At 42.2% G+C, this 25,648-nt stretch overlaps 1 protein-coding gene across 5 annotated transcripts in view; it reads right to left on the bottom strand.

Moving 5' to 3' along the window:
- The window catches only part of CD36 (CD36 molecule (CD36 blood group)), a 72,882-nt gene that overhangs the window by 14,031 nt on the left and 33,203 nt on the right, over window positions 1-25,648 (bottom strand). For 3 of the 5 annotated variants that reach the window (XM_073328625.2, XM_073328623.2, XM_073328620.2), the window contains exons 2-7: window positions 21,359-21,583; window positions 9,362-9,522; window positions 7,374-7,518; window positions 5,405-5,584; window positions 3,851-3,942; window positions 600-646 (exon numbers count right to left, since the gene is read on the bottom strand). In XM_073328625.2, coding sequence (XP_073184726.1) covers window positions 600-646; window positions 3,851-3,942; window positions 5,405-5,584; window positions 7,374-7,518; window positions 9,362-9,522; window positions 21,359-21,478 — 745 coding nt within the window. In that variant the 5' untranslated portion in view covers window positions 21,479-21,583. The remainder of the gene's footprint in view (window positions 1-599; window positions 647-3,850; window positions 3,943-5,404; window positions 5,585-7,373; window positions 7,519-9,361; window positions 9,523-21,358; window positions 21,584-25,648) is intronic. The other 2 variants (XM_073328624.2, XM_073328622.2) reach the window with 1 other exon arrangement.

The following is a 25,648-nucleotide window of genomic DNA, read 5'->3' as shown; positions in this document are numbered from 1 at the left end:
TCCCACTGGATTAATTTCTTGGCCCTCTGCTCCTTCCTATCTACCTTCCCCCTTTTGGTCATCTTGGTCTATCTTTAACCTTAGCTATTGCCTTTACAATGACAACGATAACACAACTGTACATACATTTTGACACCTCCATGTCTACCCTTGCTACTTGTTTTGACCAAATGAATTTGTGGCTTCATCTGAACTTCCCTCATCTAAGTGCGTCAAAGAGAGGAATATTGCACATATCCTCCAATGTAACGCTGTATCATCTGTCACCACTCTTTGCTCAGACCCCCCCTTTGCCGCTACTGACCATGTCTATAACACGTTTACTATTGCAAGAGCCTTCTCTATGGCTTCCACAAGCCCAGCCTCACCAGATTGCAGCATCTGTAGTATAATACTTTCTCTAGTGTAGTTTTCCGTGAGTGCATTACTTAACTCTTTGTAGCATTTTGGGACTCAGATTGTATTCATATATTACACAAAAAGAAAACTCTGCTGCATTACACTGTGCACACAATTAAAAGGGAAAATACTTTCTGCGGCCCATAGTGCTTTCACTAAGATGGGAATTCTCTTATGAACAGAGAGAGAGATAGACTCACCTGTTCCATTGACCATGTCACACTGGTCAGCCCAGATGGAAAGAGTGCTTTAACGAAAAACAAAAACAGTTTCTGGTCATACCACATACCATGTATTTTTTAATGTAACCTATTTCAACCCAATTAGCTACATAGGCCCTGCTATGTAGTTGCAATCATTCACTGCTGAAGTACGGCCTATGTAACTGAACAGGGATGCTTTCAAAAGAGAGAAGTCCCCTCCTTGATGCAGGGAGCTGTTGTTTTGGTTTTCAGTTCAGATGCAGAATGTTACAGAGTTAACCACTTCACTTGCTTTTCTCATCGAGGTTTTTGGCCTGAATCTCCTCATAAGAAGAACATAAGAATGGCCATACTGGGTCAGACCAAAGGTCCATGCAGCCCAGTATTCTGTCTACCGACCGTGGCCAATGCCAGGTGCCCCAGAGGGAGTGAACATAACAGGTAATAATCAAGTGATCTCTCTCCTGCCATCCATCTCCACCCTCTGACAAACAGAGGCTAGGGACACCATTCCTTACCTCAGTTACACCATTATAGCTCCACTGACTTTACTGTAACTATTCATGATGTAAGTGTAAGGAGAAAAGGGCTCTGAATTTGTTCTTCCTTTGCATGCTGTTTCCTTTCATCTGAAATAAATGTAATCTAAGCTGAAAAATGCACATTTTGATCTTTGCAAATAGGGAAACATAACGAAGAAATCTGATGAGATTTCCTGGTTAAGAAGAAAAGCACAAAAGGCTCAGTGGCCACTTATGGAAATAAGAATCCCAGTTTACTGAAATGGAAGTCTTTGAAGTGTAGGTACAAACGTTTCAATAGTATTTTTATTTACATGCTATTGAATCCACCTGTTTCCTAACTCTGGTAGGATATTTGGTAGTGTATAGAGACTTGTCTTAAACAGAGTTCAGGTGAGATGGACTATATGGACTTAAACACGTGCTTCATGAGTATTCACTACCAAAAACAAATTTTCTAGATGAAAAAATATAAACAACATCTAAGAAAACAAATGGAACGGAAAATCTCTAAATTTCCATACAACCCAAACAATCCTTCCACTAGTTGTTCTTCTTGTAACTCCCTGTGAGAAGGCCTGACGGATCATATTATTTTGGGGAAAAAGGAATAATAAAGATTGCTGTTAGACACAAAATCCCCATATCTTCTCAGAAATGTCTCCTGTGACAGTGCATTAGAGCAGTATTTAGATGTACGGACATGGACAGAATTCACAATAGTTATGTTAGGATATAGATATTCAGGTCTATCTATAAAGGCCTATACTCTAAGAATTTAGGTGTATTCTTATCACTTGGCTAGTTATAGAGGTATAAAAGAAAGAATCAAAATCACTGTCTGCCAGTGTAAGGGCCTTCTTTTACTGTGACAGTCTGAGGCCCTGTTCTTAGGCTAAGGCCTTTGGCTAAGCAACAGAGGCAGCCATAATCTGGGAAGTGAACGGTTACATCCTCACGTTCCAAACTAGTCACATTGAAATAAGGTGCTATTGGGCTGTTAGGAACACAGTCCTGTCCTGATAGTGCCTATCAACTCCAGAGAAAGGGAACTGCCTAGAAAATGTAAAAGGAAACTTAGTTTGATAGCATCCTGTCTGGCAAGAACTCACATCAATAGCTGGGATGTGAAATCCTCACTTCTGTATTGTTTTGTCATTATAGTTCCCACTTTGCTATTGTTTGTCTGTATAATCTCTGTCTCTTTCTGTGATTGTTTCTGTCTGCTGTATAATTAATTTTGCTGGGTGTAAACTAATTAAGGTGGTGGGATATAATTGGTTACATAATCATGTTACAATATGTTAGGATTGGTTAGTTAAATTTCAGGAAAATGATTGGTTAAGGTATAGCTAAGCAGAACTCAAGTTTTACTATATAGTCTGCAGTCAATCAGCAAGTGAGTGGGTGGGTGTGTGTGGGGAAAATGGGAACAGGGAATGAGGGGTGGGGAAATTGGAATCATGTTTTGCTAAAGGGGGAAATGGGAACAGGGAATGGGGGTAAGGAAACTGGAATCATGTTTTGCTAAGGGCAGGAATGGGAACAGGGACACAGGTGTAAGGCTCTGTGGTGTCAGAGCTGGGAAGGGGGACACTAAGGAAGGAAACTGGAATCATGCTTGCTGGAAGTTCACCCCAATAAACATTGAATTGTTCGCACCTTTGGACTTCGGGTATTGTTGCTCTCTGTTCATACGAGAAGGACCAGGTAAGTAAGTTATATTCCAAAAGGCATATTTGAATAGTAGGCAAAGAACAGTGTCTGAAGGCAGATAGCATTGGAAGTTGTGCAGTTAGTCTGAAATTCTTTCTCCTAACTCCTATCTCCTTTTAAGGATTGGAGAGTACAAATGTGGAGGACAGAGAGATCCATTATAGTAATGGTCTCAAGTTGCACTGGGGGAGGTTTAGGTTGGATATTAGGAAAAACTTTTTCACTAGGAGGCTGGTGAAGCACTGGAATGTGTTACCTAGGGAGGTGGTGGAATCTCCTTCCCTTGAAGTTTTTAAGGTCAGGCTTGACAAAGCCCTGACTGGGATGATTTAGTTGGGGATTGGTCCTGCTTTGAGCAGGGGGTTGGACTAGATGACCTCCTGAGGTTGCTTCCAACCCTGATATTCTATGATTCTAAGTGGGTGAAGGAATAAGCCCCCTAAGAAGTTACAATTGACTTCTCCAGAGCAGGCAATTCACAAGGATCAGCAGATTAATCTGCCCCCTCCCGCCCCCCAATTTCCTTTACCGGGTTTGTTTTACATTGTAATGGATGATGATCACTGTCTAGTGTTGCTATGACTTTCTAACTTTATTGGCTCCACAATGAAGTAGTTACTTGTTCAATGCTTTGAAGAAGGTGCAAGAATAGAAAGCAGTGCCAATTTCTTTTGGTATTTTTATTTGGCCAAACTGTATTCAATCATATCCTGTGAAACCAATGGAATAGGGAAGGGATTAATGGGATCCAATCACTTGCAAGCGAAAACAGCAGCAACTCATTAGATTACACGATCCATAACTCCCTGAAATTCAAGGCCATAACGAAGCCATGGTGGACTAAAAGAGAGAATATGGTTTTGCTGACCCTAGACCTTATCCAGCATTCACTGAAGTAAATGAGAGTCTTTCCATTGAGTACAATGGGCTCTGAATCAAGCCTGTAATGTCTTGTATAGAGTCACGCATAAAGAATATGCACATTTCTCTTATAAACAGTACTTATGGTACCTTTTGTTTTTATAGGATTGAATTATTGCAGTTTTGCTTATGTCATCTTTCCCATTAAAGACTCTGTACTGTCCATCAGATGTGCCATTATACTGCAAAAGACACAAGAACAGAGAACAACAGTTTAGTTTTACCGCTCTCAGGACTTTTAGTGAGATCATATATGTATAATCTTCCTTTATGTTCTTAACCTCTACGGACTTTATGCTTTCTTCTCTGTGCAAACATCAGGTGTGGGGTTTTGTCCTCATACATTTTGGAGTTATGGTTGGGATGGAGATTTTCATGTTTGGAATCACCGATTTGTTAATGCTAATAGCAAACAGAAACTAAGAACCTGATTCAGCAAAACACTTAAGCATGTGCTAAACTTGATATACATGAATAATTCCATGGGGACTTAACTAGCCTCAGTTTAAGCACTTGAATCGGGGCCTAAAAGGTCAGATCCTGGCCCCAGTGCATAGGTGCACTAGTGTGGAGAGACGGTATTTCTTATTATCTAAGCAGCTGGGAAAGATTCCAACCAACTAAGTGCTAGAGGAAAGACTAGGAAGGTGGATCTCTTCCCATATCTGTGAGTGCCAGCCCATCTGGCTAGTACAAATTTTGCTGTCTGCTGACATGCTTGCTGGGTATCTATCTTTCTCTCTGCTGCCTCATAGTAGAGAAGCAGACAAATACATAGTAATTCCCAAAGGTTTTCTAGCGACAGGACATTTTCTCCAACTCTAGCCACCTACACACTTATCCTTTAAATGTTTGGATGGCTTAGACTTATGCCACTCTGCCTCGCTGTCCCTCCCCTCCCTCCCATGACTGTGCCATGGTGTAACAAAACAGAAGAGAGCACATTCTGCTGATTTTATCAGGTACAAGAATGCCACTGAGAAGCTCTCTGCCCCCACTTCCAAACCATCGTCATCAGAGATTCCATTCCTGAAACAGAGTCCACACACACATGGACGCTTGCACAGAGTCCCTGTGACTCCAGTGGGACTCTGTAAAGAAGCAGGGTCCACATGTGGGGGTATTTCTGCAGGATCAGGATCATATGGAATGGTGTTGATGCTCTCCAGTCACTTCCACTGATTATGGCCATCTCTTTCCTCTTTTTGCTTCCCACGAGAGAATGTTGATATCTGTGAATAGTGGGACATATTAAGGTATGTCTACACTGCGTTTTCAAACCCCGGGCAGCGTATCTCAGAGGAAGGGCCTACTGAATTGGAATTGCACCACGGTGATGAAAACAACGGCGTAGACAGTGACACTCTGGCTGCAGCTTGGGCTCTGAAACCCAGGCCCCTTCCTGGGTGTCAGAACCTGAGCTCCGGGTCAAGCCTAAATGTCTACACATTTTAGCGCCCTAGCACAAGCCCCCACAAGCTTAGATTTTATGGACCCAGTCTCTGAAACTCACAGCCGCAGGTTTTAAAAGGCAGTGCAAACTTACCCTTAGATGCTATCTCCCTAAACTGCCACTGTCAGGTTGTCCAAGTCTCTTTCCACAGGACATTCACTAAAGGTGTTTCTCCTTACAGATTTACTTACAGGGTAGAAGACACCAATTGTTCGCTCCACAGGAAATATCACTTTCTTTAAGAATGGGTCTTCATAGCCCCAAAGAATTTCTTTCACACTTCTGGTTTGTAGCATGAACGATTTAGATGACTTGATCCATGTATTTAGCAATATCTGTACAAAAGAGTTTTGATACAGGGCAGGTGCGGCCTGCAATAATAATAACAACAACAGTTAGTATAATCTGGCAGACACATTCAGTGCCAAAGAAGATGTATTCATTATCATTATTTATATATGTGTAGTGGGGGACAGATTTGGACTGGGACTAATGAGGCTGTAAAGTGGAGTAAGGCAATATAAGGAGACATTTCCCTAGCCCTCTGCACAGCCTGTCCAGAGCTCAAGTTAAGACATGAGGCATAAGAGCAAGATGTTCGGATCACTGCTCCCACACTGCAAGAAAGCAGGTGGGACGGGTGCACAGGGGGTTCGGGACTGGGTAGAGCTTCCAAGTTAGCTATGCTTTGTGGAATTAGGGCCTTGATATGAATTTAGGTGCTTAACTTTGTGCATACAGGTTCAAAAATATTAGCCTTGATTAACATTGCTAAAGCACCTGGATGCTCTCAATTGAAAGGAGTTATGTTTATTTAATTTGGAATTAGAGCTGGTTTTAAAAAACCCACAGATTTGTCATACACACCCAAATATTGTCTCATTTTGGTCAATAAACATTGAAATTCAAACATTTTCAAATGCAGAATGTAATCATGCTGTTACTAGCATTATAATTACAGGAGCTCCTCAAGGTACCAAACAGCATGAAGGCCTCTTTTTTAAAGTGCTGTATAAAGACATAGCCAGAGAGTCCCTAGTAGCTTACATAGGTAAGACAGACAAAGGGTGGGGGAAACAGAGTGTTGTTATCTCATTGCACAGATGGGGAACTGAAGCACAGAGAAATCAAGTGCAGGTCACATAGACAGTCTGTAGAAAAGTTGGAAATTAAACCCACATCTTGACAGTGCCAGTCCAGTGCCTTAGCTACAGGACTATCATTTGGCTCCTGATTCTTCCTCTCTGAATTGCACAGCATCAAGTGTACTAGTGTTTGTAATAATAATAATAATTAATAAATGGTAGTTGTTTTAATAAGGGGCCATTTCATAGCATCAGTTTTAAAGCAGTTCTGCTTAAAATCTGGAGACAAGATAATAATGCAAAGTATTTGTCTTAACTCAAGATAATTCAGCAACAAAATCAAGAGCCAATACGAACATGCATTTATAGCTTTAGTCAAAGCTGAATGTTCTAATGATACGAAAATACACAAATAATTCAGGCAGACAAAATCAAGTAGATTACCACTTTACAGATCAGGTCCCAGGCTTCTTGAGCAATATGCTTTTTCTTAAAAGGACTGTGATCTCAACAGGACTGGATGGCTCAGGGGACATTACCACATTGGCACTAATTGTAGTAGGGAGGCCAAGTATCGAATGAGCATGGGATATGTTCCAGCCTCTCCCTCCAGAGCAGGGTTGAGGAGACCGCCAGAACACTGTGTAACACCCGCAATGCACTGCTTGCACTGTATCTTGGATAGAGCAAGAACGCCAGTCTCCAAGATAATCAGTTTAATTTCACATTAAAACTGGTCAATAAACTCCTCTTACCCTTTGTGAATAAATCCCGCCTGAAAGGTTTTGCTGCTGGCTTTGTGTTTTGTTGACACTAATCAGTCCCTAGGCCTGACTTGCATTGACACTAAGAGCACGGTACATCAAGAGTGTAAAGGAGCCTTAAATTACATGGAATACATGCCCACTATCAAGCTGCTTTTACACTGCCAGAGTGGTGCAAAGAATCGAGCCCCCTGTGTTTTAGGACAATGGAGCCCACCCTGCAGTTTTGTTATTAGCTATAACTTCTCTCCTTTTGCCCTTAATCCTTCAATACCCAAGCTGGGATATTATTGTTTCCTTTCTTTACTTACAACAACAGCGAGATTGATGCATGTAAAGGTGTCGTTTTCTGGCCCAACTGACATATCAGGCTCGAAGCGAGCAACATTTGGCAGCATATAGGACACGGTGTAGTCAGGATGTTGAGTGATATTTTCTTTGGGTAAATATCGCATCCTTAAAATACAAAAAACAAAAACAAAACCCAAGCATAGTTTAACGTTGATTTTAGAGCCATAGGGCTCACTGGACATGACGAGAGCTGGTTTCTCTTGTTTGAAACGTTGCTGAAAAGTTTTCCTGAGGAATTTCAAAACTTCCTCAAAGAAAATTTGCGCCATTTTCCAACCTGCTGTAACCGTGACAGTGAAAAGATTGTAAAGATGTTCCTTTTGGGGAACACCTGCACCACAGCCAGAGGTGTGATAGCAGCATGTATAGATATACCAATGCTGTCTTTAATCTTGGTAGCTTGGGTACCAGTAGTAGGGAAGACATGTCAGCACTGGCTTCGTTGTGGACTAGAAGCCTGAGTAAGCACCCATGGTCCCAGGTGGGCTTATACACCTCTCACTGAAGCCCATGCTGTCCTAGTTTCACTGCTATTGGCATCTGTGCTAGCTAGATTTAAGCTAGCTTGGGTATACCTACACGTGTCTGCGCGACACCCCAGTTGCACTGTATATACAGCCTTAGAATTCCAGGAGTATCTGTGAAAATACTATGGCTCCTGTGAATACCATTTTTGCCTCTTCAGTAATTTCTTCAATGCATGAGTAGATAGTCCCCCGCCACACACACACTATTTGGATGACAACAAATATTATTATGCAGCTCTTCAAGTTTTGATCTGAATTAGTTGGAATTCATCATATCATACGTTGTTCAGGTTCTCTGATTGGATAAACCTCTCTCATGTGTTCAGGGAGGTCAGTAGAAGCTATTATAATTTGTTTTCCTCAGCCATTATGTTGGAGGGAGAGAGAGTGTGTCCCCAGAAGACACTGAGGTGGAAGAGGCCTGTCGCCTGTAGTGAATTGGACATAACGATGTGACTAAAGTTTAGGGTGACCAGAGGGCAAGTGTGAAAAATCGAGACGGGGGTGGGGGGTAATAGGTGCCTATATAAGAAAAAGTCCCCAAAATCGGGACTGTCCCTATAAAATCAGGACATCTGGTCACCCTACTAAAGTTAATTATTTACTTACATGCTTTGCTGAATAGGGATGAGCTGCTGAATCTGGGCCTTGGTAAACAAACTTGGGAAAAGGAATATTTTGGTGGTTTAAGTTTTGCAGACTACATTAACAGTACTTGTGAAGCTTCAGGGCCAACATTTTAGCTACAGATGCAACAGCATTGCCAACTTTCTCAATTTTATTGTGAATCTCACCATAACTGATGCTTTTCTTAAAGCATTATATCCCGGAGTTAGATGAAGATGTGAGAATCCCAGTGGTCTTTTTTTTTTTTTTTTCAAAAGAAAGCTTCTAGCACTGACGGTTGCAGAGAAAAGCATGGAAATGGGACCCCTAAAGATTCACAAACCAGGAGACAAATCAAAAGAATGCAACATTAATTATTTTTTAAATTTCTTATGGTTTTTAAGCCAACCTCATGATTTTAGTGGTCCTTATTCTGGATATGCTTGGTGTTAGTCATACTACAACAGGTATATCCACAAAGTGTGGGTGCCCCTGTTATGCTTATAAATCCCCAAATGCTTTCAGGCCTTGATCCAGCATGCCTAATCCCAGGCTAAATCAGGGCACCAAGCAAGCTTTCCCACATGAAAATCATATTAATTTGCATTTCACCTCTTATTTATATGTGCCTTTACCCAATTTGTGCACATGAATGTAATGTGGTTGTGTGTGCAATGGGTGTATGCAGATTTTAAGGCATACCTGTTATGTCTGTAGCTCTTTCTCATGAGCAGTGTCTCATTCAGAAGAACTTTCAGTAACTTTTACAATACTCCTAATATGACATATAGCATATTTTGAAAGCATTTGCCTACCTGTATGTGTAAGGTCCAATTTGTTTGAGTATTGGCCGTGATCCATTGTTCATCACTTCCAGAGGATTTTGCACATCATAGAACCAAAACTGCCTGTAAACAGGACTCCCTGGCACAACCCAGTTTTCGAAAGCTATTGTACCATTTTCAATGACATCTTCCTGTAAGCACAAAGTGAAACTAAAATTAACCACAGCAAAATCGTTGCTCTCAGCATTCCAGGATAGAAAGGAATGATGTTAGGGCAGTAGCCTAGGACACAGGTATTGAACCCCACTTTCCCTATTCTGCCTCAGACTTCCTTATGATCTTGGGTAAGTCACTTACCACTCTCTGTGTTTCTGGTCCCCAGCTGTAAAATGGGGAGAATAGTACTAAGTCACAGAAGCATTGTGAAGTTAAACATAAGATAATGAGGCACTCAAATATAATAATGATGAGTACCTAAGGGTATGTCTACACTGCAATTAAATACCTATGGCCAGCCCGTGTAAGCTGACTCGGGCTAATGGACTCAGGCTAAGGGGCTGTTTAATTGCAATGTAGATGTGAGCAGTGATGAGCTGCCAAAAGCTGAAGAACCAGTTCCTTCACTCGTTCCGGGTCTTCGGCAACACTGAAGGACCCGCCGCCAAAGTGCCGCCGAAAACCCGGAGCCAGGGAAGGACCCGCTGCCGAAGTGTCACCGAAGACCCAGAGCGACGCTGGGTGAGTAAAAATTAAAAAGGGACTCTCAGGGGAGCCTCCTCAGCCGACAGCTCAGGTGGGCCGGACAGGACAGTCCTGTGGGCTGGATGGGGCCCGTGGGCCAGAGTTTGCCCACCGCTTTAACAACCGGTTCTAAACCAGCTTCAAAATTTAACAACCGGTTCGCGCGAACCAGTGTGAACCAGCTCCAGCTCACCACTGGATGTGCGGGCTTGGATTGGAGCCCAAGCTCTGGGACAGCCCCCTGCACAGTGTCCCAGAGCCCTGGCTTCAGCCCATACATGAATGTCTACTCTGCAAATAAGCAGCCCCTTAGCCCAAGCCCTGCAAGCGTGAGTCAGCTGACACAGGCCAGCCATGGGATTTTAATTGCAGTGTAGACATAGCCTAAAATAGGCAGATTAGCCTTTTGTTAAACAGATGGAAAAAAAACCCAGAATCTAGCAACATGTGATAGTAAAGTATCTGCAAACGAGTGGCAAAAGCCATTTCATCATTCATATGAGGCTTGTGGCAACCATTTCTGATAAATCTTTAAAAACAGTGGTCTGGCCAGACTATGGAGTCAGATGTACATGAGGATATAATCTGGTCACTGATGTAAATCATCAAGAACCTGATAGAACTCCCAGTGAAGTCAATGGGAACCTTACCATTGACTTTAATGGGAGTTGGTTTAGGTTCCAGTACCACATCCATTGAGTATTCTGGACAAGAAAGTTTAAAATATGACCAAACTATCCTTAGCATATTGTTTAAGAATATCTTTACCTGTGCCTATTGTTCAGTGAAGGAATCAAGCTCTAGATATTCAGTAAATTATTTTGCATATAGCAAAGACAAAACTACTTAGCAAAGAGCTGACTGAATTTTCAGCTTGGTCACTGAACCAAAAAATAAGTAACAACAAAATTATTTTGGGTCAACCCCAAATGGATTATTTTCCTGCAATGTTAATTAGTAAATTTGCAGCACCCCCAGTAGCTGTAGAAACTAAAATGCTGGCATCAGTTCAGAGTGTTGTAAAAGAAAGAAGGGGCTTTTGGGTTAAACTTCTCCAGATTTTCTTTGCATCACAATTTTTTCCATTTTGAGCTTGCCCAGCACAAACCAGAACTGCGTAAAGAAAGAGTGGCAGCCATTAGGAACCACTTCATTTAGAATTTGCCTTAGAGAGTGCTACATAAAGAAGTTGCTTAAAATAACTGCTTTGTGTAAATACAGCCGGTTTGTACTCTGATACTCTGATTCCTAAATACACTGGTGATAGTTTAAAAGCCTGGGCCTGCTGTTTGAAGCTCTGCAGTAATTTATGTGCACAGATATTTGTGTGAGAGGGAACAGAAACGCAGCAGCAACAGATCTAACTTTTCAGATTGTGCTCTTGCACGGAGAGTCTGAGACAGTGAAAAAACAAACAAACCCCAAAATAAAAGAAAACGGAGCCTTTAATATTGTGCAAGCCCCAGAAGGCCAGGGATGCTGGCACAGCAATATATTAATCCCAGGGAAAGATCGACCTTCCATTATGAGGCCATTTGCAGGAGAGGCAGGCCAGCGCATAGGCAGCTGAGGGCCCTGAGATTTCAGTAGAACACCAGTTCCCAAGGGAGGACCTTAAGGTTAATAATTGTCTTCATATTCTTGGGCAGGGGAGAAAGTGGGGAATCCTGGTTATGATGTTCACAGAGAGTTCTCCGTATGACCAGGAGAAAGGAGTTCATGTAAGCGCCGTACAACTCCCTCTGCTCAGAATCGAGCTGTTGCCTGTATTCATCGTCCTCTAGGACTGGAGGTGATCCACCTGTGGGGATTCAGTGCTGACCCCATATATACCTGCCATTCTTTTCGTTTGTAGAACAGATAGAGCAATGGTTTACAAGCATTTAGTGCTGAATGGTCACACTAGCCCTCCCTGGCCCCCAGGAGCTAGGTACTCTGCCAACTTTGCAGAAGGGTAAACAATGGCGGAAAGGTTAAGTGACTTGACTAAGGCCTGGTCTATGCACAGTTTTTGTACTAGTATAACAATTTCAGAGAGGGCTGTGATCATTAAACTAGTACAACCCCTGCTGTAGTCACAGTTATACCAATATAATGGTACCTGTACCAGTATAACTAATCCACTAGGGAGGTCGTACCACTCTCATTATACCGTATAGTTAAAACGGTCTGATTTTTGTCTAGAGAGATTGTGTCAGAGCTAGGATTAGAATGCAGGAGTCCCTTGCTTTCAGCCCCATGTTTACTACACAATGCCAAGCTACTTCTCATGCTATTAGGCTGTATCCAAGAGGCCACACTGGATTTGCCACAGCCTCCAGCTAAGAGAAAGCTGGCAGAGGTTCTAGTCCCATAAAAGGCGGGCTGTGGCTATATCATCACTGCCAAAAAAGGCATGTTTTTGACCACGGGATAACGAATGCACCTTAGCTCTCTTGCTGTAAAATCCTAGTGGAGATAAAGCACCTGTAGTTTTTGCCATGATATAGCTCAGCGAACGCAACACTGTATGTTCACCTATATGTTCAGTAGGTCTGAAAATCCATCCCGGTGTGGCTAGAGGGAAAGGGGGAGTTAACAAAGCAGAAAACGTTAATCTTTTGTTTACAATGTTTTGTTTACTGTCTACATCAGTTTGTATTTTCAAAGGAGCCTTTGCAAGAAAAGAGCTAGAGATTTCTTTTTTTAAATGAAAGCTGGGATTGTCCATTACATTCATACCCTCTCAGAACTGGGGCTAGAGGGCATGGCTGGGGACTTTGCAGATCACAGAGACCAGCTCACCAGATTCTCCATTGTCTTGTTTTCTTGGCTGGCCTTTACAATGAAATGTCAGACAAGGACTCCAGGCTTTGGCTATAGCCTCGGTAGTTTCTACTATCTCTCATATTTGTCAGCTCAAATTAGGATATTGGGAAATCAAGTGCAACCCACAATATGCTTTCCAGCGAGTCCTTCACTCGCTCCGGGTCTTCGGCGTCACTTTGGCGGCGGGTCCTTCAGTGTCGCCGAAGACCCGGAGTGAGTGAAGGAACTTGCTTGATTGCTATCCATGATAAATGGATGAGACTCCACAGACTGAGATAAATTCATATACTTTAAGGTCAGAAGGGACCATCATGATCATCTAGTCTGACCTCCTGCACATTGAAGGCCACAGAACCTCACCCGCCCACGCCTGTAACAGACCCATAACCTCTGGCTGAGTTAGTGAAATCCCCAAATCATGATTTAAAACTTCAAGTTACAGACAATCCACCATTTACAATAGTTTAAACCTTCAAATGACCAATGCCCCACGCTGCTGAGGAAGGAAAAAAAAAACACCCCAGGGCCTCTGCCAAGTTGACCCACGGGAAAATTCCTTCCCAACCCCAAATATGGTAATCAGTTAGACCCTGAGCATGTGGGTAAGACCCACCAGCCAGACACATGGTAAACAATTCTCTGCAGTAACTCAGAGCCCAGATAGTTTCATATAGAGGAGGTCGGGAAATGATAATTTTTTCTTGCAAAAACTTTCAATACAAATATATATATTTTTTCTTTTCGTGCACAATTTTCTTGGAAAATATTTTGGGTTTGCATCAAAAAAAACCCAGACTTTGAACATTCTTATTTAAAAACTAAAACCCCAAATTTTTTTGATGAAAGCTGATTTTTTTCTGCAAATATTTCCATTTACTCAAGAAGCCATTTTCCCCCCCAAAATACATTTCAATGGAAAGTTTTTGACCATTTCTAATATCATATTTATTGATTATAGTGTGTTGAACGCAAGATTTAATGCTTCTGTAAGGTACTTGTCAGAGGATTAAATTCTCTCCATGGCCTAAATGTGAAAAACCAATGGGACCTTCACTCACTTACTCCTAGATTGAACCTACCCCTTTTATCTCCACCTTCCATAGGTTAGCTAGCAGAGGAAAATACAGGGAATTATGAGAATCAAAAGTAATAGGGATTGGCTTCATTTTGAAGCCTCACAATAATCAAATTGACATATTTGGTGATGAAAAAATTAAAACAAGGGAAGTTGCTGTTTGGCAATATCTCCGAACAGGCCGCCAAAAAATGCTGGTTTCTGGGCAGCTCAAGATGCCCACGTTGTGAGCACCTCAGGCTGTAGCAAAGCTACCATTGGCCTATCTCAGCTTTGTCACACACCTGGCCATTTTATGAGTATATCGGCTGCCTTGTGCAACGGAAAATGTGCATTCGAAATTCTGTAAAACTACATAAAATATATTCCCAGGGAAAGACTAATTCTCAGGGCTATGTTTTCTACCTAAAAGTAGTTTGCCTTAATTATTTACTACTTTTAAGTGATGACGACGATGATGAGGCTTATGTAGATTAAAGTCCTTATTCAGGCTTTATCAGGACAAATCGTGCAGTCCTTTTTCAGTCTCTGCATGTGAAAAAACTTCTATTGGAGTCAATGACGGTTTGTTATCAGTTAGGCCCTGACTACACACTGCAGGATTAGGACCCTTATTACTACTTATTATGTATAGAGCTGTGTGTGGCTCAAAGCCAGGAGTTTAGTTAGTATCACTGATATGGACAGGTAAGCAGGGCCCAATTCTCCTTCCAAATGCACTGTTGTTAATCAGGCGCCATCTCTTCCCACCAATATAAAAGAGAGGAGATCAGGCCTATGATAGATAATAGATAGTCAGAGAGTCAAACTGCTGAGTACCGTAATCATTATCAATGATCCGTTTATTGCTTTGGATGCAGGAAATTAACCTTGGCAATGTGAGTCTTGCACAGCAAGATGTAAGTGGAACACTTCAGTACTGTGTTGTTATGAGCCTGTGGCAGGCTGGTAGCATTTACCTAAAGGATGCCAACCTTTTATCAGGGTTATCCCTATTATCAGGAGTTGGAAGGCTAAGGAACATTGGATTCTACCAACTCACTGAGGCAGGTGATTTTACCCCCAGGTGCTTAAGGTGCGTTGGTTAGAAGGCTGGAATTAGAGATTTTGCTGGCCTAAGCATCCCCTTAAAACAGCTTTTGAGGTGCTGAGTAGAGCTGCTAAGAAAAACTTCCACGGAACCTTTTTTCTGTCATAAAATGCTGTTCTGCTGAAATCAAAATGCTTTGCAAAATCCTGTCATTTCACCAAACCTGTAGGGATGAGGAAGGGACAAGGGAGGGAGAAGAAGATCCAATGACATCAAAAAAGTCTTGTTTAGACATTTTCTAAATGAGACATTTTTGTGTTCTGTTTTGAACTGACTTGTTTCATTCTATATTATAATGTAACATTTTAAAAGTCAAAAGCAAACACAAAACATTTTGATTGAGCCAAACTTTTTTTTAAAAAAATCAGAATTTCTTTTGTGAAGAATTTCAAAATGTTTGCACTTTATTTCTAACTGGAACAGAGCCAGCTTCCCAAGTCTCACAATCCTTCGTGAAATGGAACTTCTGTTCACCACACAAGCTCTCATGTTTGGGGGAACTAAACCAGAGCCCTACTGACGCAGCGGCAGGTACCTTTAAAAGGGGAAATGCCCCTCTCTGTCAGCTTCACTGGAGCTGACTTGGAGTGGCACTGGATCTCAGCTCCTGCTTGGCTGCTGCTGCTGGTGTGTCTGTGGGAGTGCACGTAAAGGCACAGATCTTCTGAGAGCTATGCTGGGGGGTGACTGGGCCCCAACTGCATTGTTGCTGTAAGGTCCTGGCTGTGGCTGCTGTTTTTGAGAGTTTCCTGGCCACAGTAGCACCAGTACAGCTCCCAGACAATGAAGGGCTGGAGCCAGGCAGCCTGGGTGGAGATGCCCGCAGTAGGCCTCTGCCTAAAAAAACCACACCAGCCCTGGATGGGAGTGCACTATACAAAGAGAGGATCCAGGGTGTAGGCTAATCAGTCGGGGCTATGTGATGTTAGTTGTGAATGTTTAGAACAGGTGTGGGGAACCTACAGCCCACAGGCCGGATACGGCCCGCTGCTTCATTTCATGCAGCCCGCGGCAGCTGTCCATGCCACAGGCTGGAAGCCCCAAGCCTTGGCGCCTTCTACCCCTCCACCCTCCGTGGGGCTGGAGCCACAAGCACCAGCTCACGCTGCTGCAGGGGGAAGCTGGGATTGCCAGGCCGTTAAAAGTCTGGTCAGGTTCACACAGCTCCCGGAAGTGACCGGTATGTCCCTGCTGCCCCCAGGAGCAGGGGCAATTTGAGACGCTCCATGCACTGCCCCTGCCCCTAGCGCCGGCTCCTCAGCTCCTACTGGCCAGAAATGCGCAGAGCCAGGGAAGGCACGGACCCTGCACCCCAACCCCTGCCCCAGGTCAGAACCCCCTCCTGCACCGTAATTCCCTCCCAGACCCCACACACGCACCCCAACCCCCTGCCCCAGGTCAGAACCCCATCACACACCCCAAGACCCTCTCAGGCCCCGCACCGCCACCCACACCCCAGCCCCCTGCTCCAGCCCTGAGCCCACTCCCACACTCCTATCCCCTGTCCCAGCCTGGAGCCCCGTCCCACACCCTGAACCCCTCATTTCTGGCCCCACCCCAGAGCCTAGGGAAGCTCTGAGCCTCTGCGTCCTCCCATGGGCCAGTGGCCTCTGATAGAAAAGAGGTTCCCCACCTCTGGTTTAGAACCACTATATTTAGAAACACAACCAGGGGCAGGTCTACACTGTGGTTGGGAGTGAGCCTCCCAGGATGGGCAGACAGACTTGCACTAATGTCACTCGAGCTAGCCTACTAAAACTAGCAGTGTGGAGAGTGCAGCTCTGCCAGAGACCCGGGCTAGCGACCCATGCACAGAACCAGGGGGTCAGGTGGGCTCGAGAGCCTGAGCTGCTGCCCAAGCCGCAACATCACCAGATCCATTTTTAGTGAACCAGCTTGAATGGAACTAGCATGAGTCTGTCTACCCAGGCTGGGAGGCTCTCCCAGCTGCAGTATAGGCACAGGCCAGGGGGCATATAGTAAAGAGCTAAGCGTCCATGTAACAGGAAATAAAGACAATCCTGCATTTACCCTGATTATAGTGTCCTGGATGCCTGCCATTTCTGCAGGCTAGGGCCCCTAGAGGCAGCAAAATCTGGGGAGAATGTTTAAGCTGAAGTTTGCTATTGTCATGTTTTTGTTAAAAAAGCTGAACTGCAGGAATGGTGACTTTTTGATTCCACGTATCTTGTGGACTTTGTTTTAAAGCAGACTATGATAAGCACCTGCCCACAGATCCTTATCTAGGAGATAATGGTGGAGTTAGAGGTCAAACTACTAAGTGCGTCTGGTTTGGTTTATTATCCTCAAAAGTATTGAAGTAAAAACAAAAACATTTGAAATGGCAATAAATATGTTTAGTGAAAGTGAAGAACTGGCATGGAGTTAAATCCTGCAGTCTACTCAGGCAAACCTCATACTGACTTCAGTAAAGGCTGCAGGGTTTGGCCCAGAGGGCAGAAACACGTGAAGCACTGGCATTAGTCAGGCTTCTGTTCATGGCTTTATCTGTGTACCCCAGGCCAGACCAGCAAGACATAATTCAGCTGTTCTTGGCAAGGCTTGTTTAATGGTGTTCATTTGTGGAGCCAAAACTTTCCCATTTTATTCATGTCAAAGTCCTATTTGCTGTAATAGGATTTGTTTGGAGTGAACTGTATAGGTTCCTAGTGATTGCATAATGCGGATAAATGTCAATAAGCAGTTAGTTTGTGACTGTTTTATTCATCGTAGTTGTGAAGTGTCAGATCTCAACCCTCAGCAGCTGAAAGGGCAAGTTAATTTGTTAAACCATTGCTTCCTTAATCCCAGCAATAAGAGTTTAAGACAAATTAATTGAACCTGGATGTATATCAAATTACATCTCCCAGAGCTGCCATGAACCTCTACATGCCACAGGGATTAACACAGAGCTAGGATAGGCAGTGGTACTGCCAGTGTCCCCCCACCAGATCTGAGCCCAGTGTGAAAAACTTTGAAATAGGGATCTATAATTCTATTCTCAAAAGCAACGTTGTAAAAATAGCATTTTCACTCTCAGCAGTAAAGCTGGACAGAAAGTGACAATTCCATTTTCTGAAAAAAGTGTTGGTTTCAAAATTTGTTTTTGTTCCATTTCTAGAATTAAGCAGAGACATACATTTTTCATTTAACCCCCCCCCACACACACACACAGATACCCCAAAACAGCAGAGATAACTAAAGACTCCCACAATAATGCAGTGGGTACGCCTGGGGTGTACAAGACCTAGGGTCACATTCCTACTCTGAATCATAAAGAGTAGGGATTTGACCCTAGATCTCTCACATCCCAACTGAATGCTCTAAACCACAAGATTGTTAGTTATTCTGCATTCCCTCTATTTTCCAAATATTCTGTCCTGAACCTGAGAAACTTTCCTGAAGAAATTTTCATCAAAACTGGTTTGACTGGTGATGATGATGCACAAGGAAGAAGGAATACATCTTGAGTCAGGCTTAATATGAGTTTGCAGGACTAGCAGTATCTTTTCAATTTTCAACTGTGCATATTAGATGTAGAGTAATAATGAAAATGGAACCCTACAGTAGCATTTAATAGAGTAATTTTTCAGTTAGCCCCTGTAATTCAGTGTGGTGCTCTCTCTTAATCAGAGAAGCTGAATAGAGAAAAATTCAAGCATCTGAAACAAATTATCACAAAGAAATAATTCAGAAAGACGCTAACAATTATCTCATTTAAAATTCACAAGTTACGAATTTTAACATATGCATCATTGCCACAAGTGTTGAAAAAACTGAAGGAGATTAAAAGAATGTTCTGGTCTAATCCAAAGTAAATACTTAATGTCCAGAAATCTGAGTATAGCTCAAGATTATATCAGTGATATATAGTTTATAATTACATGTTCCTCCAAGTTTCAATCAATTATAAAATGTTTGTGAAAATGTTTGTTGCATGATTTCTATCTCCTAAAATGTTGATAGATACATATGGTTAATTACCTAGAGAGATACACCAGTGTTTTTAGCTATTGTGTGGCTTCTTTTGTTCTCTGCATCTGAACAAAACTAGGTAATAGAACTAGTTGTAAAAATTCCAGGTTTTTTGTTGGAATTTGCTGATTCATCAAAATCAAAACATAATGTGGAGAAGGTTTGATTTTGATGAAATTCCTCTGGAAGTCAACCAGGGGTCCAATGGAAATGTGTCTTTCTTCCTGCCAGCTCACTCACCTGGTTCCTTGGAAGCTGCTTGGTGGGCTGCTGGGGAAGTTGATCTTCCAGGGCCTGCGGCTCTGGGACAGTCCACTATGTAAACCATCCCAAAGCCAGGGACCCTAGAGCTTCATCCCCTTCCAGGGAGAATTTTGAAATTTTTATTTTTTGTTCCAAACTGGAATGAAACTAAAGTTTCAAAATAGCAAAATCCTCCACAAAATGGAATATGTTTCTCCACCCAGCACTATTAGGCACCACTTCCCTTGTTCTGCACGCTGTCCTGCTAGTATGTAAGGACCTGATCATGCAATGAGGTGGGCACAGTTGGACTCCTGTAGACTTTGAAGGGGCTCTTTGCAGGCACAGGGGTCAACCAGAAGGCATTTCATTGCAGGATCAGAACTGAACGTCACTGGGAATACTCCTACTAGCTAAAGCTAAGTGCATGGCTACATTGTCGCCGAATTGGGGCATATGTGAAAAAAAGATTCAGAGAATAGTAAGCAATTGAGCATTAAAAAACACAGGAAATAAAGTAACAGTAAAAAAATACTAGCTTCCAAAACTGCCTGGGCCAGATCCTCACTCTTGCAAAGACTTATGCTCATGCTAAACCTTAGCCACTGGGATAAAGTCCCATTGACTGCAGTGGGATTGGGGCAATTCTATTACAGTCAGTGGAGCTATGCAGATTTATGCCAACTCACCATATCACTCACTTCCAATGAAGATTCAAATGTGGGAGAGCACAAGAACTTGAACCAAGGTCCCCACATTCCGTATGAATACTTTAACCATCAAAGTATAGAGTCTCTCTCTCAATTTCTCCTGTTCAAGATGTTCCACAGTAACTAAATATTCATGAAGCCAGAGATAGGTGCAGAAAGAAAGACGGTGAAAGCTCACTATTTTTTGCAAACTGGAATTTCTGTTTTCTGACCAGTGCTACCTACAATATATGTTGCCAGATTCTGTGTTAGCTATACACAGAGCAGTTTAACTGTAAATTATTTGATCAGAAAACTCAGCTTTAATATAACATTTGACGAATTGGAGAACTGGTCTGAAATCAAGATGAAATTCAATAAAGACAAGAGCAAAGTACTACATTTAGGAAGGAAAAAATCAAATGCACAAATACAAAATGGGGAATAACTGGTAAGGCAGTACTGAGAAGGATATGGGGGTTATAGTAGATCACCAGTTGAATTTGTGATACAGTTGTGAAAAAGTCTAATATTCTTGGGTGTACTAACAGTATTGTCGTATGTAAAACATGGGAGGTAATTGTCCTCTCTACTCAACACTGGTAAGGCCAGAGCTGCTGTTCTGTGTCCATTTTTTGGGTGCAACACTTGAAGAAAGGTGTGGGCAAACTAGAGACAGTCCAGAGAAGAGCAACAAAAATAGGAAAAAAATTTAGAAAATCTGACCTATGTGGAAAAGTTAAAAAAACTGGCCATGCTAGTTTAAGAAAAGAAGACTAAGGGGGGACCTGATAAAAGTCTTCAGATATGTTAAGGGCTGTTATAAAGAGGATGGTGATCAATTGTTCTCCTTGTCCTACCTTCAGTGAACATGGAGTAACTGGCCTAATCTCCAACTAGGGAGATTCAGTTAGCTATTAGGCAAAGTTTCTCATTTTATGGATAGTTAAGATCTGGAATAGACTTCCAAGGGAAGTTGTGGAGTCCCCATCACTGGAGGTTTTGAAGAACAGGTTGAACAAACACCTGTCAGGGATTGTTTAGGTATATTTGGTCCTGCCTCAAAGCAGGGGCTGGACTAGATGACCTCTCAAGGTCCATTCCAGCCCTACATTTCTGATTCTATTTCTTACCACTTTCCCCTCATGCTAAACATGCAATAGAGGGAGAATAGAAGAAAAACAAACTAATTTATGTCGAAATACTAAAAGCAATTTTTGGCATGTGCAATATTCTAAAAGCTTGGATCACCCTGATTTCATGTTCACAATCAAGAAAAGACCTCAGGTCTAATTCCAGTATTGTGCAAATTTTTCTCAAAACTGGAAAAAAATATTCCCAACCAAAGTTATGAGACTTAAAATACCCCAAATCATATGAGATTTAAAGGAGACTATAACTTGTACCTTTCTTATTGTCCTGTTAACAAGGTAATCTCCAAGTGGTATGAGGGCACCTCCAAATACAGCCAGCACTGCACCAATGATAGCCCCCGTGAGTAGCCCACAGTTTCTGCTACAGCCCATCCTGCTTCTTTTTCAGCTTGTGCGTTGGCAGCTTTTTTCTAGGCTTCAGGTCCTTGTATATCTGTGTGGTCCCGATGCATCAACCGATCTTACCAACAGAAACTGCTAATACAACAGGACAGAGAAAAAATCATTATCAAGAGCTCAAAGTCCAAAGTACATAAGAGGAAACAAATAGGAAGAAGTTTTAGCATGATAAAACTAACCCCCTCTATCTATGAGGGGTGGGGAAAAGTTATTTCTAGACTCCTTGGCACTTTATCTATTGGTTGCATGAAGTTATCTTGACAGTCCTACTGCTGTGCAACACTGGGAACTTTTTTTCATTTTTATTTTCATTTCATTCAACCAAATCCTTCCATCATTATTCAGTCAAAACTCCTACCATAGTGTTGAGACTGCAATGAGGGACTAAAGAATTAGCCACACTGGATCAGACCACTGAGGCATCTGCTCTAGAATCCTGCCTCTGTCAGTGGCCAGTACCAGGTACTGAAAAAGAAAGGTGATATTTTAAAGTCCTTAATAATGCCTCTAGCAAATTGTGCATGGTTGATAATACCATATCTTTGTGACTCCAACAAGCTGTAAGTTTATGCCCTGATAAGCTACATCTTGACTGAATCCTTTACTTTTCATGCAGAAAATATTTACTATGCATAAAACAACCTAAAAATAAACTTTGAATAAACCAAACTCTGTCCTGCCCTTAGGTAAATTAATGAAGACATGAGTTAGCACTAATTCTGCTTGAACTGACAGGTTTGCTCCCTATATAGCTGCATTGACTTCAGCATGCTCTGGATTTACAGCAGTATAAATAAGGCTATTTGAACCAGGGCAAATGGCAAACATGCATGTATCTCTAAGAGCAGATGTGTGTCCATAGAACCTTTTCCCTTAGACTTGATTTCTCCTCTCACTTACACTAGTGTAAATCAGGAGTAAATCTAATGAAGTCAGTGAAATAATGCCAGCATAAAACAAGAAATTGTCAGAATTGCTGAATTAGGAGTTACAAAAATTTATAATTTCAGTGATTCCTGCAAAAAGTAAGAGAGTCAGGAAATTGATATACTTGAATAAAAGCTTCAGTGAAAAAAGATTCTTCTAAAACAAGTGGGCCAGGTCCTCAACTGGTGTAAGTACAGCTTCTCTGAAAGAATGCAGATTTGCATTTGCTGCAGGCCAGGCTTAGGAGGTCCACAAACAGAAGATTCCTTTAGAGCTCAGTAAAAGCAGTGTTAAAGCCTCATAAGCAGTGTGTGACTGTTAAAATAGTTTTTTTATTGCTGGAAATGGCCCACCTGATGATCACTTTAGATAAGCTATTACCAGCAGGACAGTGGGGTGGGAGTAGGTATTGTTTCATATTCTCTGTGTATATATAAAGCCTGCTGCAGTTTCCACGATATGCATCTGAGGAAGTGAGCTGTAGCTCACGAAAGCTTATGCTCTAATAAATTGGTTAGTCTCTAAGGTGCCATAAGTACTCCTTTTCTTTTTGCGAATACAGACTAACACGGCTGTTACTCTGAAACCTGTCATAGTTTATCTGGTGTTCTTACATTTTTAAACCATCTAATGTTCTTAACCATAATGTATTTGTAAGTGTTTGTGCAGTGTCCCAAGTCCCTAGGCATGTGCATGTGCTGACAGGGGAGCAGGGCAGTACTTTAGAAATAAAGGGGTATATACACTTCAGCTTTTACAATGGGCATTCTTTCCGCTCTGCTGATTAGTTGTTCACCCCAGTTCCTTCTCTCATAGTCTCTTCACTTCAATCTGCCCTTCTGGCTCTTCCCTCGCACCTGTTCTCCTTTCATCTCTCCCTCTTATCCCCTGCCCACTCTTCACACATCTTTCTGTTTCTCTAATTTCCTGCTACTGAAAACCTTATGAATCATAGAACTGACATGACATATGTCACCATCCCATTGTTCATTCTGCTTTTATATTATGTCCTGTCCCCCACAACCATTGTCTGTCTTGTCTATTTAGACTATAAGCTGTTCAGGGCAGGGGATGGCTGTTACTATGTACTGTTTGTACAGTACTTAGAACAATGGGGCCCTGATATCAGTTTATGTTACCCCTCGGGGAAACAATATGATAAACAATATTATTAATAATAATAATTAAATCATATGCTATTACTGTGCCTTTGAAGAATACTCCCAGATGCTGATTCAGGGAAGAACTTAAGCACATGCTTCCATCCATCCATATTTATGACAGAATTTAAGCACATGCTTAATTTGACCACTGACTTCAGTGGCATTTAGCAAGAGCTTGAAGTTAAGCAAATGCATGTGCGGTGCTCTGAATAGGCATGCCAGGGCATTGGAGATGTCAGCAGGAGTTGTACCTGCAGAATGATACCATATGACGGGTGCTCATATACCACCAGGAAGGGTGTGTTCTAAATACCTGGACAGATCAAATAGGATGAGATTAGATACCACAAATGCTGTGATAAGGTGGTAAAGAGCAGAGCCATGTGATATATTTACTTCGTGATGAAGCTCCTCTGCACTCACCCACTAATCCATCCATGCCATGGTTAATTTTAACATTCCAAACTTCCAAGCAGCTTCATACAGCTGCCATTTTAGAAAATCTGCCTGCTAGAAAAATGTTTCCCTCATCTCTCCCTGACCTCCAACCCTCTCATTATAGTGCCTTGGTAGGCAGTGAAGGAAGTGCCGTCTGCAGTCTTCAATCCATGGCAGATTTAATATATGATTACATGCATTAAACCATCACCATTCAGTGCTAGAAACAGGAAGGTCCCCAATGTTCAAATGGGACCTGAACCTGGCTTTTAGCAGGTGCTAGCACAGGTTAGGGTCTGGCCAATCTTGACAAGTATGTGTACAAAAATATGGCTCTACAAGGTGTGGTGAGCCCTCAGCTCCCATTGACACAACACAGGATTGGGCCCTATGACTGCATTTGGTGCCAGATACAGCAGAACTCAGGAGAAAGAAAGTGGGTTAGTTCCTAATTTATACTAGTTTCAGAGCTCACCACTGTCACAGAACTTGCCAAATTTTATTCACCTGAGACCTCAGGGTAAGAGCAATGCTGCTCTTTCCTGCATGTTGCAAGTTGCTGCCTTTGCTACTTTGTATTCTGAACAGTTTCTGTTAATATGACGTTAATTATCTAGGCTATATTAATTGTAAAGTGGTTGCTTTCTTTTAGGGTTAAGTAAACATATGTGATCAAACATCTAGGAACAAAGAATGCTTGCCATACCCACCAAATGGGGGACTATATCCTGGAAAGCAGAGACTATCAAAAGGATTTTAGGGGCCATAGCGGACGTACATTAGCTCCCAGTGCAACACAATGGCGTAAAGGCCTAATACAATCCTTAGATGTATGAACTATGGAGTAGCAAGCAGGAGTAAGGCAGCAATTTTATCTCTGTATATGGCATCGGCAAGACTGATATGAGAGCACTGTGTCCAGTTCTGGTGTCCTTTTCAGAAGGATGTTTACACATTGGTGATTGTGCAGAGAAGAGCCACAATAATGATTTGTGGGTTGGAAAAAAAAACCTTACAGTAAGAGTGTGACACATGGCTAGAAAGGGTTAAACATCCTACAAAATAAATAACCTACTGAAGACATGTGGGGAGACATTTGTGTTTTTGTATGTTTACCTATGTATGAGTAGGGTGGACAATGTAATCAACAGTCCCTGTCTATGCTATATTCTGATAATTCAGAGGTCAAAAGAACATCCTATCATGTAAATGAAATGTGAACACGGGATATCTCAGTATTCATCTCTCTTTGAAATGTACTGTGAATGGTGGAGGAACAAGCAAATGGCCTTATGTTAATTTGTATAGCTAAGTATCGGTGATGGACCTTCTTCAAAGTCATGCTAATTACCTTTTGTTCCCCGTGGAAATCCCAATTTGTCAAAGAGGACATGAAATTATATAAAAGATCCTTGGGTCCTGATTCTGTCATCTCAGATCTGCTTACGCTTCATTGGGGAAGTTTGAGTCACAGGACTGAGGTCCCAGTTATGCTGGTACCCCTGAATATGATATTTGGACTTTGGCCTATGACTTATGCACTGAATTCTAAAAAGGAACTCTGCAACTACAAAGCTCACCATCTCCGCTATGAATCTGAACCTCAATGAACTGA

Source organism: Lepidochelys kempii, chromosome 1, assembly GCF_965140285.1.
Source record: "Lepidochelys kempii isolate rLepKem1 chromosome 1, rLepKem1.hap1, whole genome shotgun sequence".
NCBI classification, from domain to species: Eukaryota; Metazoa; Chordata; order Testudines; family Cheloniidae; genus Lepidochelys; species Lepidochelys kempii.
Note: the sequence above shows the minus strand (reverse complement) of the source record. Positions and strands in the feature narration are given on the sequence as shown.